The following is a 12,677-nucleotide window of genomic DNA, read 5'->3' as shown; positions in this document are numbered from 1 at the left end:
ATATTGCTACCCATATGCTTCCATAGGGGAGCTGACTGTCTTCTGAAAAGTTTACGTGGTATAATTTCACAAAGCTTGTCAGAACCTTCTGTTTTTGCTTCAAACTGGGTTATTATTAAATCAAATTATGTGTATGATTATTATTTTATAACTAAATTATATGATATGATATAAATGATTTGTATATGAATTATATAACTATAATTAGATAACTGTAATTACAGATTTAGGTTAAATAAAGATGTCAGTCTTTAATTTTTTATTTTTAGGAAACATCAAAGAAAAAAAAAACAAATTTTACTGTTTCTAATATTCTGTATGTTGCTCATAAACAAAATATATTGTGTCCAGCGGGAAAAAATATATATATATATTTTTACCCAGTCATTTAAAAATAATACATTTCAGAGTTGTAACAACAATACAGTGATACTGTGAAACCCTGATATTTTTTGCTTAAGTTATCATACCGTCAAAATCTCATACCGGCCCATGCCTAAGTGGGGGGGAGGGGTCCTCTTTTCCTTGCTTTTAAATAGCTTACCATGGAACGTTTTTAAAACGAGTAAGAAAATAAAATAGCCCTAAATAAATTACACAAAGTTTAAATGAGATAAAACCAAATAAATAAGAAACGAATATAAAAGAAAAACTTCCGAAATGACCTTAGCTTACATAAATGTCAAGTCAGCAGAACCCAGTGTTCCCCCGCCCCCATATATATTATATATGTAAATTCATTTTCTCCAAACAGGAGGCGCTTTAAGAGCGGGTGAGATAGAGATTTCTCCGGTAACGACTATATACAAAGCAGCGCTAATCTCACAAACGCTGCTTTATCAGGCATTACAAGCAAGATTAAATGAAATTACATCGAAAGTTTTCTCAAAACAGTCGGTTTCCTTCTGAAATACAGTGATATAAAAACACATAAAAATGTAATGCCTGATAAAGCAGCATTTGTGAGCGGAGCACTGCTATGTGTACAGGTGTTACCAGGGAAACCTCTATTTCTCCTGCTGGCAGAGAATGAATTTGCATATATATATTTATATATATATAAATATATATATATATATATACACACACACCCCCGGGGGAAATGAGTGTACACATAGAGTGTTAGTCTGTGGGTATAACTGAGAATTTAAGTATTTTGTCAGAAAAGTAACTTAACTTATATTGTAAAAAGTAGGGGTTAAAGTGACCTTATACATTTCATAAGAAAAAAAAACTTTTAAGAGCAATATTAAGATGAAATAAATGCATTAATATTAGTGCTGGGCAACGATTAATCACAATTAATTGCATCTAAAATAAAAGTTTTTGTGTACATAATATATGTGTGTGTACTGTGTATATTTATTATGTATATATAAATATACACACATGCATGTATATACTTAAGAAAAATTTACATGTATTTAATATAAATTATATGAATATGAATTTGGATGCGATTAATCATGATTGATCGTTGGCCAGCACTAATTATGCATCTATACAACACTGTAAATGTACTGACTTGTCACATAGTAATACAGTTTCCTCTAAGAGGTGGCTTGAGCTTTAAGAACATAAAGAGTGTTTTACACAGTTTTAACATTTACTAGATTAAATAGTAATGTTAAAGGGTTACATAGACTAGTCGAGTAGTCGAGTGATCGACTACTTTAACCACTAGTCGGCATTGTCGGAAACAATCGACTACTGGAGCGTGCATTAACCATAATGCATGCACAGTTTGCCTACAACGCAAATTGTAGAATCACAATATTGCGTGTAGCTGTTACTTTCTATCACTTTCTCTACGTTACATGTAAAATTAAAATATGTAATTTAATAATTAGGGGTGTGCCTGAAGCCGAATACCTTATTCGGAATGGCACGGATAATGACTTCAAAAACGAATAACGGATAAGGAATAATTCTGCCTGAACATTCGGCTGAGGCTGGCACACGGCTGTTTGCTATAACAGTTGAGCCAGGGGATCAGCGCAATATTATACACATACCTCAAAAGTCACGCAATAATGAGTGTGTGAATTGAATGAATATAAACTTTATGAACAAAAAGAGCGCAAATCAAACACCGCATTAGTGTTGCCTCTTCGTGCATCTCTCAGAAATCAGAGCTTGGCGAAAGTAATATCACCTATAATAATACATCATAAATGGTCTATTATTTGTATATATTTAAAAGGCAATGATTTAAATCGTAGGCTACGAAATGATACATGAATGAATGGAATAAACAGCACGTTCACCAATCAAACAGCCGCGTTGCGCGCCTCAGTCTCTCAAAAACCAAACCAGTTCTCTCTCTTAAAAGTAGGCTAACTTAGATGCAGATAGATTTTCTTTATTTGCTTCTTTATCTTTTGCTGGTTTGCGTGGCACACGCACATTTGTTTAGTAAGTTCAAAAAGACTCGCTTAGAGAATTCTGCGTAATGAAAATGTGCGCCTTGAATTCATTCAGTCGTGTTCAAATGATCACTAAACGTTTGTCATGATGTCTCTGCTTATATGATTAATTTATTTTTAGAAATTAATAATTATTTCACTTTAACAAAGCATATTTGTTCAGTGAAAAAAAGATAGTCATGACGGTCTTATCAACTAACTGTACGACACCTGGTTTTATCCGAAAAACCGATACTAATAATTTTGTGACTGTTACAGATACAAATACTGGCTGTTACATGAAAATTAAAATATGTGATGATGTCATAATTATAAAGTTTTGACAGTTAACTTGTGTTATGTAATTGTTGCATAAGGCTATTAATTAATTAGTTAATTAATAAACGTTTATTGATAAAAACTATTTCATGTCTATTAATTTACAGTAGCATGAACCACGAGTAGTCGAGTAACTCGAGTATTTTTAAAATAAGTAATCGACTAGCAGAAATCAGTAGTCGTGCAACCCTAATGTTTATTAATTAAAAAAAGTGCAAATCTGCTGACTTTGCGTCTGGTAATACACTTTCCTCCTGTAGGGAGTTTGAGCTTCTATAAATCAATAAAACTAAGAGAAACATGTAGCTTTGAACAGCTGAATGTTTTGTGTGTGTGTGTGTGTATTTGCATGTATATATAGAATAGAATAATCTACACATTTACTACTGTAATTTATGAAAACTAAATCATCCCTTAACTAAATAGAACTAACTATAAGAATGAAACTAATAACTAATATAGAAGGAAATTAAACTTACCTTTGTTATACCAATATGGTCCTAATGTTTTTATATATATATATATATATATATATATATATATATATATATATAATTAAATTAAATCAGAGACATTATGCATCATAGCATTATAGCCAACATTATGCATCAGTGCCACAGTGCAAATCTGACTTACTCTGCGTCTGGTAATACACATTCCTCCTGTATGGTGTTTGAGCTTCAATAAATGAGTAAAACAAAGAGAAACATAGGTTTGAACAGTTGACGGTCATATATGAAATATGATATAGAAAATAAGGGCTTCATAAACACTATAAACATTACAAAAACTAAATAGTAACTAATAACAAGGAAATGAACAGCTGAATGTCATATAGTTTATGAATATACTTACTAGTGGCCCAGTTACATGGTCTGTTGTACCAGTACCAGCAAAGACTTGAAGATGTTGTTGGTGCTAAATATAAAAAGAGACAAATACTTTTAAATTTTTGAACAGACCATATGATTTTATGATCAGAAAACAAAGTGCTTCATGAAAACTACAAGCTCAACTTGTATCGTTGACAGTCAAAGCATTTCTTTTATCTGTAAAATAAGTAACATTGTGTTTATGGACCAACAATTACTTTAGTCAAGTTTTAAACTGCTTCTGAAAATGTTTTTAGCAAAATACTTTTAGTAAAGCATTAGGGCTGGGCGATATAGCTAAAAAATGTATCATGATATAATGTTTCATATCATTTGGTATCAATAATTGTTGATTTTTTATGAACTTTTAAACAAAGAGTAGTAGAAAAATGCAACCACTGTATTTTAAATTTACCCAATTTATAAAGACAAGCAACAAATCATTTTAGTTGTAATGCACTGCATTCAATTGTTTATTCAATGCAATGAAATACCAGCTGCCTATAAAAACAGTGCATAACATCTAACATTTATTAATCAAATATAATTTTTATAAATTGCATAAACAATTATGAATTATAAGTTATTCTTCTCATTATTTTCCTATAGTGGCTAAAGAACTGGAAACGTACTTATGTGTTGAATAAGGTGGATTTTTTGTTTTAAATTTACAATCTCCTGATCGCAGGCAGACATGGGACTCAAGACTCATTTCAGAATGTGTTTGTGTGTGCTGATGTCACAACTTATTGGCTGTCTGCATGTCACTCATAGCATGTGTCTTTAAATAAAATGAGCATGAAACGTCTTTGTTACATATGTAACCCTCCTTCCTTGAAGGGAACGGAGACGTTATGTCAGTGAAAGATGAATTGGGATCCGTATTGAAAAACGCCACTATTGCTGACCTCCTCCAGTGCCCTGCAAAAGCTGGCAAGTCCCCCCACACCAGTTGGGGCGGAAGATAGGACAGGGCTTAGGCAGAGGAATCCGCCACTGCTGTTCCATACAGTGGGATATTGGATAACACTGGGAAAGTGTAACCCAAGTAGGGGAAAGCTACGGAAACCACATCATGTGTATAGGAGGTAACATGTGGAAAGTACACATATGGACTGGCCATAGAGCAGTGCTACATATGGAAGTCCCTGCAGTAGACTCAGCCCGACTGGGGTGAGATCACTATGCAGCAAAGATGACAGAGAAATCTCTGCCAGGGAAAAACAAGGGCTTAGCGTGAGGTAAGCCATACCGTGGAAGAATACACATGTGGGATCACCAGAAGGGGGAATCACTACACACGGGCACCTAGCCCAGCACAAGGGCTGACCTTGGGCATACACACGAGTGCTGGACCTGGCGTCTGGCGCTCCACCAAGCCTGACTGCCGAGGGTACGGGAGGAAATTCAACAGGGTTCACCAAAAGGGAAACTAAACTGAGAAGCACTTAAGCGCATGTATCCGGTCCGAAGAGGAAAATGGTGCAGCACGCGTGATCGACACCAAGCAGGTCCAGCATTACCGACCATCTGAGGCGAGTACATGAGAGGACACAGGCTCTACACAGATATTATAGAATCTCGCAAACGTGTTAGGTGTCGCCCAGCCAGCAGCTCTACAGATGTCTGCAATCGAGGGGCCCCGTGCCAATGTCCAGGAAGAAGCCACACCTCTTGTAGAGTGTGCTCTCACTCCGAGGGGGCACGGTAAATGTTGGGCCTGATATGCTAAGACTATAGCCTCCACTATCCAGTGGGCAAGTCTTTGTTTGGAGACAGCCTTTCCCTTCTGCTTTCCTCCGAAGCAGACAAAGAGCTGGTCTGAGGTCCTGAAGCTCTGTTTGCAGTCCATGTAAATGCGCAAAGCTTGGACGGGACAGAGCAAAGCGACAGCTGGGTCTGCCTCCTCCCAGGGCAGCACTTGCAAGTTCACCACCTGATCCCTGAAAGGCGTGGTGGGAACTTTGGGCACATATCCAGGCTGGGGTCTCAGGACAACGTGAGAGTTGGCCGGCCCAAATTCAAGGCACGAAAGTGTCTGCAGGTCCCCGACTTTCTTGAAACGAAGCCAATGCAGTGAGGAGCACTGTCTTTAGTGACAGAAACTTAAGCTCTACTGACTGCAAAGGCTCGAAGGGCTCCAGCTTCAAGGCCGTCAGGACCAAGGGGAGATCCCAAGAGGGTACCAGGTGAGGACGCGGAGGATTCAGCCTCCTTGCCCCCCTAAGGAAACTGATAATCAAGTCGTGCTTCCTAACGTACTTGCCATCTACTGCATTGTGATGTGCGGCAATAGCGGCAACATACACTTCGAGGGTGGAGGGAGACAGCCTTCGCTCCAGCCCATCTTGCAGAAAGGAGAGCACGACCGCGATAGGGCATCTACGGGGGTCTTCCCGGCGGGAAGAACACCAGTCGACAAACAAGTTCCACTTCAGCGTGTAGGCGTGCTTCGTAGGGGGCGCTCTAGCTGAAGTAATGGTGTTTACTCCGCTGGAGGTAAACCACCTAGAACCTCCGTATATTCATTAAAATTCTTTTTAAAAAGTAGCCTGAAGCTGGTCACACACCGGACGAGAGGCGCAGCACCACGACATGTCTTTACATTGTTTTGAGTCATTGCTAGGCACCGCAGACAGATGCCGAATGGCGCCGCCGGTGTGCATATGCTCATCAAAAAACAATTTTAAAGACATGTCGCGACACGGCACTGCGCTTCTCGTATGGTGTGCAACCGCCTTAAGCCTACAGTGACAATAAACAACAGTAAAACATGAGTTAAGTTGACAAAAATTGACTGTGAAAGTTGTTTCAACTCATTAAACCAGCGGTTCTCAATTCAAGTCCTGGCGACCCCCTGCTCTGCACATTTTGTATGTCTTTCTTTGTTAACACACCTTGTTCAGATAATCAGCTCGGTTGAAGTGAGCTCTTTGCATGAACTGTGTTCCAACTGACATGGTCCCTACACAGTGTTCATTGCTCCCTACTCCCTGAGCAGGGGAAATCTGTTCAAGTTTACCTCACTTCGGAACATTCATTCACGGATTTGCACTACCCAACGTCTTCACACACAGACAAATGTTACATCATATACCTCGGTAAATAAATACAATTTAAATTGACGTCTTGCACACTTCAATGCACTTTGAATGGAACATATTCAGTTCGAACTGGAACATATTCGCTTCGAACTGGAATCATGGCGGAATATCCTGTGATGTCCACTTCGCAGGGCACTTACGTTCGAATAGTACAAACTTCTGAAGCCATAAGAGAAACATACAAAATGTACAGAGCAGGGGGTCGTGAGGACTGGAATTGAGAACCGCTGTACTAAACAGACTTAAAAAATCATTTGTTGCCATGACTTTTTGATCATATTATTACCTGTAACATGTCTGTGCAGTAGGCTACCCAAATTAAGAATTAACAACCATTTCTATAGTCATTGTAAAGAGACAGCATAGAAAGAGCGAGAGCGTCTATTTACCTCAGCAACGAAATCTCGCATTTTAACATCAGTAGGCTAGCTCTTATTTCTTATCTTTAATGTTAGATCTTCAATTCTTGGAACAAAATTAATGCTTGAGGTTGATTCAGTATTATAATGAAAAAATAAACATACAACATGAGCAATACTACAATGACAAAGTCACTTAAACATAAAACTTTTATTAACAGAACGAATAAGAGTGATGTATACCCGACTTGTAACACAAATGAATAAAAGGCATTTGGATTTCCTCCTTACTTTAAAACGAATGCTTAGTTTGTGGTTCATTATTATTAATGAAAAAAAAAAAAAAAAACGTTGAACTTTTATTAACAAGATGAATAAGGATAATGTTTTACCCGCATTTTACAAATACACAAATAGGCTAAATAAATGGTCTTTGGATTTCCCTTAATTTAAAACAATCATAGTTTGTGGTCCATTATTAGCCTGTTAATTAAAACACATCAGCCATAAAATAGTACAATGGCAAATTTGCATATATTTCTAAATTTTATTAATAAAATGAATTAGACGGATATCCTACTTGTTGAATGCTTAGTTGGTGGTTCACTGATATTTTTTAAAATGAAAACACAGCAACAATAAACACAAGCCCTTTCTCAGGCCCCTGCCTGCCTGTAGCCCAAGTATTTCTGAAGACCTTGCTTAGCTTGTCCAGGTGTGTTTGATTAGGGTTGGAGCTAAACTCTGCAGGACAGCAGCACTCCAGGACCAACGTTGTCTGTGTTAGATGATACACCTGTCAGTGAAGTGTAAGCTGTAGGAAGCCATGCATCTGTACAAAAACTAGGGGTGTCCCCGACTAAGGATTTTCATAGTCAAATCTGAATTTTCGAATCTTGCTGATAGTCGACTGATAGTCAAATCATATGTTTGGGGGCGGGTGGCAAAATACATTAAAAATGTATTTAACAGAGGGAAAATGTGTAACGGACGCCTCGCAGATACAAACGGGGCAAATAATGTTTAATGTTTTGATTAAAAGATAGTTAAAGGGATACTCCATCCCAAAATGAACATTTTGTCATTAATCTCTTACCCCAATGTCGTTCCAAACCCTTAAAAGCTTTGGTCGTCTTCAGAACACAAGTTAAGATATTTTGGATGAAAAACGGGAGGCTTGGGACTGTCCCATAGACTGCCAAGTAAGTAATACTGTCAAGGTACATTAAAGTATGAAAGACATCGTCAGAATAGTCCATCTGCCATCAGTGATTCAACCGTAATGATATGAAGCGACGAGAATACTTTTTGTACATGAAGAAAACAAAAATAACGACTAACGAGTAACCCTTTAACATTAAACGTCAGCGAAACCATAAGAATTCACAATATTTTTTCACAACGGTGCTCTCATTATAATGTTATGTATATATGACAGAAGTCATGTTCTGCATTTCTGTTTTGAGCTGCTCGCTGAAGATGACCAGTAGAATGAAGCATGTAGCAGGTTTTTTATCAATGGGATCATTGATCATTTATTTAATATAGAATACACTTTGTTATTTATACAACATAACGTTAATATTACGACTTATCTGCACAAAACGCACCGAATGCAGAAGTGAATGTTTCTGCACGTCTATGAATGAACTCCTTTTGTGGAAGCGTTCTTTACGCAACAACGTGCAGAAACACTGCAACTAAACTCTAAAAATGAACAGCGTTTTATTATAATAGTGTTCTCATTTTAACGTTATGTGTATGACAGTCCCAGTCATAGTTATTAATATTCTGCATTGTTGTTTGTGTATAATCACCATACAATAAACGCTTTACTGCAGCGCAACTCAACCAAATGCATCGTATACAAGATAAATAATATACACTATATATATAAACCGGCTCAAAAGTTTTGAAATTACTTGTACCCTACCTGATCAAAAAAATCCATTCTTTCACTCTGCCTGTGTTATTTTGAATCTCGTTAAAGTTTTTAAAGGGGTCATATGATTTCAATTTTTCTTTTCTCTTTGGAGTGTTACAAGCTCTTGGTGCATAAAGAAGATCTGTGAAGTTGCAAAGACTAAAGTCACAAAACCAAAGAGATATTCTTTATAAAAGTTAATACTCGTCCACACCCCCCTGAAACGCCTCCTTCTAACATGCCCCCACATCTCTACATCAGTATGTGGGAAGATTTGCATAACGCCGCCCAGATGTTCACGCAAAGAAAGAAAGCTTTTTATTTTCGTTGTGGTATTGTTGTTGCCGCCGCCGCCGCCATGTCGTATAGTAGCTTTCACAGTAGTTTCACTGTGAAAGCGAAACTACTGTGTTTCTACTCTACTGTGTTGCAGAGTGTTGCTGAGAAAAAAAAAAACATCAACTTTGCACTGTGGATCGCCGGATCGGCTTTCCAGCCCGGGTCATCACATGTGGTTGCCGCAAGCTCCTTTGTCGAATCCACCGGCCGCACCGGTCTCAAGGCCGCCTGCCTCTGCTTACTCAAGCCGGCCGGTGTGTGACGCTGTTTCGTTGAGAAAGCGAAACTACTTTGCTTTTGCCTTCCAAAAGAGGACACGACTAGAAATCATGTTTATATCACGTTTAAAATGGTTTTTATGTTCATATCTCGTCGCTCCGGCCGGACAGGGCATCACAATACGTTAAGGGGCATAACATTTCTGTCACACGCTTGATGCATTCAGCCAATCGCAACGCACTGGATAGCTGGCCAATCAGAGCACTCCTCGCTTTTCAGAACGATGAGCTTTGTAAAAATAAACGCGTTTCAGAAGGCGAGGCATAGAGGAGAAACAATAATGTACAGTATGTGGAAAATAATGTGTTTTTTGAACCTTAAACCACATAAACAAATTTCATTACACCAAATACACAAAATAATGTTCATTTTAGCAGCATCATATGACCCCTTTAATCCCTGCCGCCAATATGCTCCTCTGTCTGTCACGGATTATGGTAAGTGAAACTTTTCTGTAGGGGTGGTTGGATTTATTCAAGCACGTTAAAATATTTATTTGAAGCTTCTTTCTTTTCAGATTCAGAAAACCGGTAGTTCTATGTGAAAATAGACACTGGGCACCCCCATATACCCAAAATGGCATGATCATAACACCTCTGCGAATATTGGACTGTGAGATTGGGAGTTGAATCAAGCTCCTCGAATCGAAGCATCGAATCGTCGATTATTCGGGGTCACCCCTAACAAACACACACACACAAATTTAAAATATTAATTCCAAATATAGTCTTAATACTGAAAACATTACAGATTTTACAGACATATTAAAGTGAAATTCTTGTTTCAGTAAAGTTTTCCATGCATCAGATGTAAACTGAAATGGAAATTAGACATACCTTTGAGGCATGGATATGGTGCTAGTAATGTACATTGATTTCAGTGAAATTAGTTTTTTTGTGAGAAGTTCATTTTTTGGCCAATGAAGCTTTTAGCAATTATTTAAAAATGTATCTGATCTGATACAAAAAAGGATCTGATCACTCTACACAATAATCTAGAAACAATGTGAATGAACACCACAACAGCTTAAACAGCAAACTTTGCAAAACACAACATTTATGTCACTGCCAATACATTTGTGTACATATGTTACAACTAATATACTAATATTAGATTATGCACCTGGTGTTGTAGGATAATTCCAGTACACTGCATCAGACAAATCTGTACAAAAACACACCAAACATTATATTGAATATATTTTATATAGACACAAAATCTTAGGCAAAGAAATGTAATCAACTTACTGAAAGCTGACCAAAGGGCCAATAAAAGGATATAAAGCCAGTTCATGCTGTGATAGATTAGAGACTACAGCTTTCTGAGATACAGCAATGACAGCGACTGAGTCTTAACACTCAATAGCTTCTTCTTAACCAAAAAAGTACTGATGTTAATGTGGGAAGCAGAAGTAGCTCTCATGACAAAAATTCCATAACATTGATGCTGGGTTTCCAAAATCAGGCTGGTTTTAGGAGATATTAAGCGTACCAAATGAAGGCAAACAGTGTCATATTTTATAATACAAAATATCTGGATTTAGTAGTATAGGATATCTTTATTTTACGGGTTATTGATGTTAACACGCACCCTTTGTCTAAATATGCAGCTCCGATCATCAACACTTAAACCACATAACCACAGATCACAGTTTTAGACACTGTGACATTACACACACACACACACACACACATATCAATGTGCTTCTCAGTCATAAAATATTACATATTAGGATTTTATTAAAAATTAAATAATTAAATGATTACATTAATGGATCATTAAATGCTTCTCAGAATTTAAAGCATGATTAAAAAATTGAAATTCAGCAAACCATTTTTATCACACGGGAAAGAGGAAGTTTCTAACTTTCATTCAGTAACACAAATAAGTTGTTTTACTCTTATGAATATAAAACCTGTCTTTGTGTGTGCAGATGGAGAAAAAATTAAAAATGAGATTAGCTCAAAATCACATATTGCTACTGGCATGTTATTTAAGATAGTCTCCTTCCATACTGTAGCAGATGTTACCCTACAGGAGAAAGAGCCACATTATGGGTCATTTGGGTCATTTGTACATTTAATGAGTAATCCAATAGCTACAATTCCAAATCATGAAAGATAATTATTATAAAAACATTGATATTTGCATTTATTCATCTAGCAGATATTTGTATTAAAAAAAAAACTACAGAATGAGGAGAGGAACAACAAACAGGTTTGATGTTTGTTAAACTTAAATACATATAATATTGGGTTGTATTTAAACATATTTTTAAATGATGTAACATATTATTGCAACAAAAGTGTAAATTAATTTCAACTACAAGTGAAATTATTATTATTTATATTCATGGTTGTTTCTTTTGCCTTCTGCATTTCAACTACAAAAGAGATATTTATTTGTTTTTTATTTATAAATTTTTTTAATGGTTGTTTTGCATTCTCTTTTTGTTCTTATGTTCTTTCTTCAGAAAGCCACAAGGTTATTTATGCATTCTCATATTGTTTGCTGGTGAATGTCATGGTAGGCCCTGTGTGCCCTGAAACACACACAGGGTTAGTCTGTTAGTGTGTGAATTGTCAGTTTTCAGACCAGCTATAAGAGTTATTTATGTGGTTAGAACTGGCATTTCCCACATGAATTACTGCCTTTTGTAAATATCTTTTCAGAACATAAAGACGAAAATGAGTAAAGGGTTTAATCATTTGATCTAAACAGCTAAAATTACTTTATATTAAGTTTAAAAAATGCTAACATCATACAGGGAAATTCAAAATAGACCTATTAGATATGAATTTAACATTTTGGCAGCCATTATTATAAGGTCTTAAAGGCCAAAAAAATATGTAAAGTTGGTTCATCCTGTCATAGATTACAGACCACAGCTTTCTGAGATACATGCGGGCAGAGAGTCTGGCATATGTTCACATGAAAAATGCAGAGTAGATGTAACAAAGCAGTAGTGGTTCTCATGACAAACCTTAAAGGGATAGTTCACCCAAAAATAAAAATTTGATGTTTATCTGCTTACCCCCGGGGCATCCAAGATGTAG

General features: G+C 36.7%; 1 protein-coding gene across 3 annotated transcripts in view; it reads right to left on the bottom strand.

Moving 5' to 3' along the window:
• Window positions 1–10,987, bottom strand: part of LOC109102334 — a 37,043-nt gene extending 26,056 nt beyond the window's left edge. For 2 of the 3 annotated variants that reach the window (XM_042729313.1, XM_042729314.1), the window contains exons 1-4: window positions 10,869–10,986; window positions 10,744–10,785; window positions 3,600–3,662; window positions 3,381–3,422 (exon numbers count right to left, since the gene is read on the bottom strand). In XM_042729313.1, coding sequence (XP_042585247.1) covers window positions 3,381–3,422; window positions 3,600–3,662; window positions 10,744–10,785; window positions 10,869–10,914 — 193 coding nt within the window. In that variant the 5' untranslated portion in view covers window positions 10,915–10,986. Of the gene's footprint in view, window positions 1–3,380; window positions 3,423–3,599; window positions 3,663–10,743; window positions 10,786–10,868 lie in introns of all 3 variants that reach the window. The other variant, XM_042729315.1, reaches the window with a different exon arrangement.
• Between the last annotated feature and the right edge of the window lie 1,690 nt (window positions 10,988–12,677).

Source organism: Cyprinus carpio, chromosome B8, assembly GCF_018340385.1.
Source record: "Cyprinus carpio isolate SPL01 chromosome B8, ASM1834038v1, whole genome shotgun sequence".
Classification (NCBI taxonomy): Eukaryota; Metazoa; Chordata; class Actinopteri; order Cypriniformes; family Cyprinidae; genus Cyprinus; species Cyprinus carpio.
The sequence above is the reverse complement of the archived record's forward strand: the minus strand, read 5'-3'. Positions and strand labels throughout refer to the sequence as shown.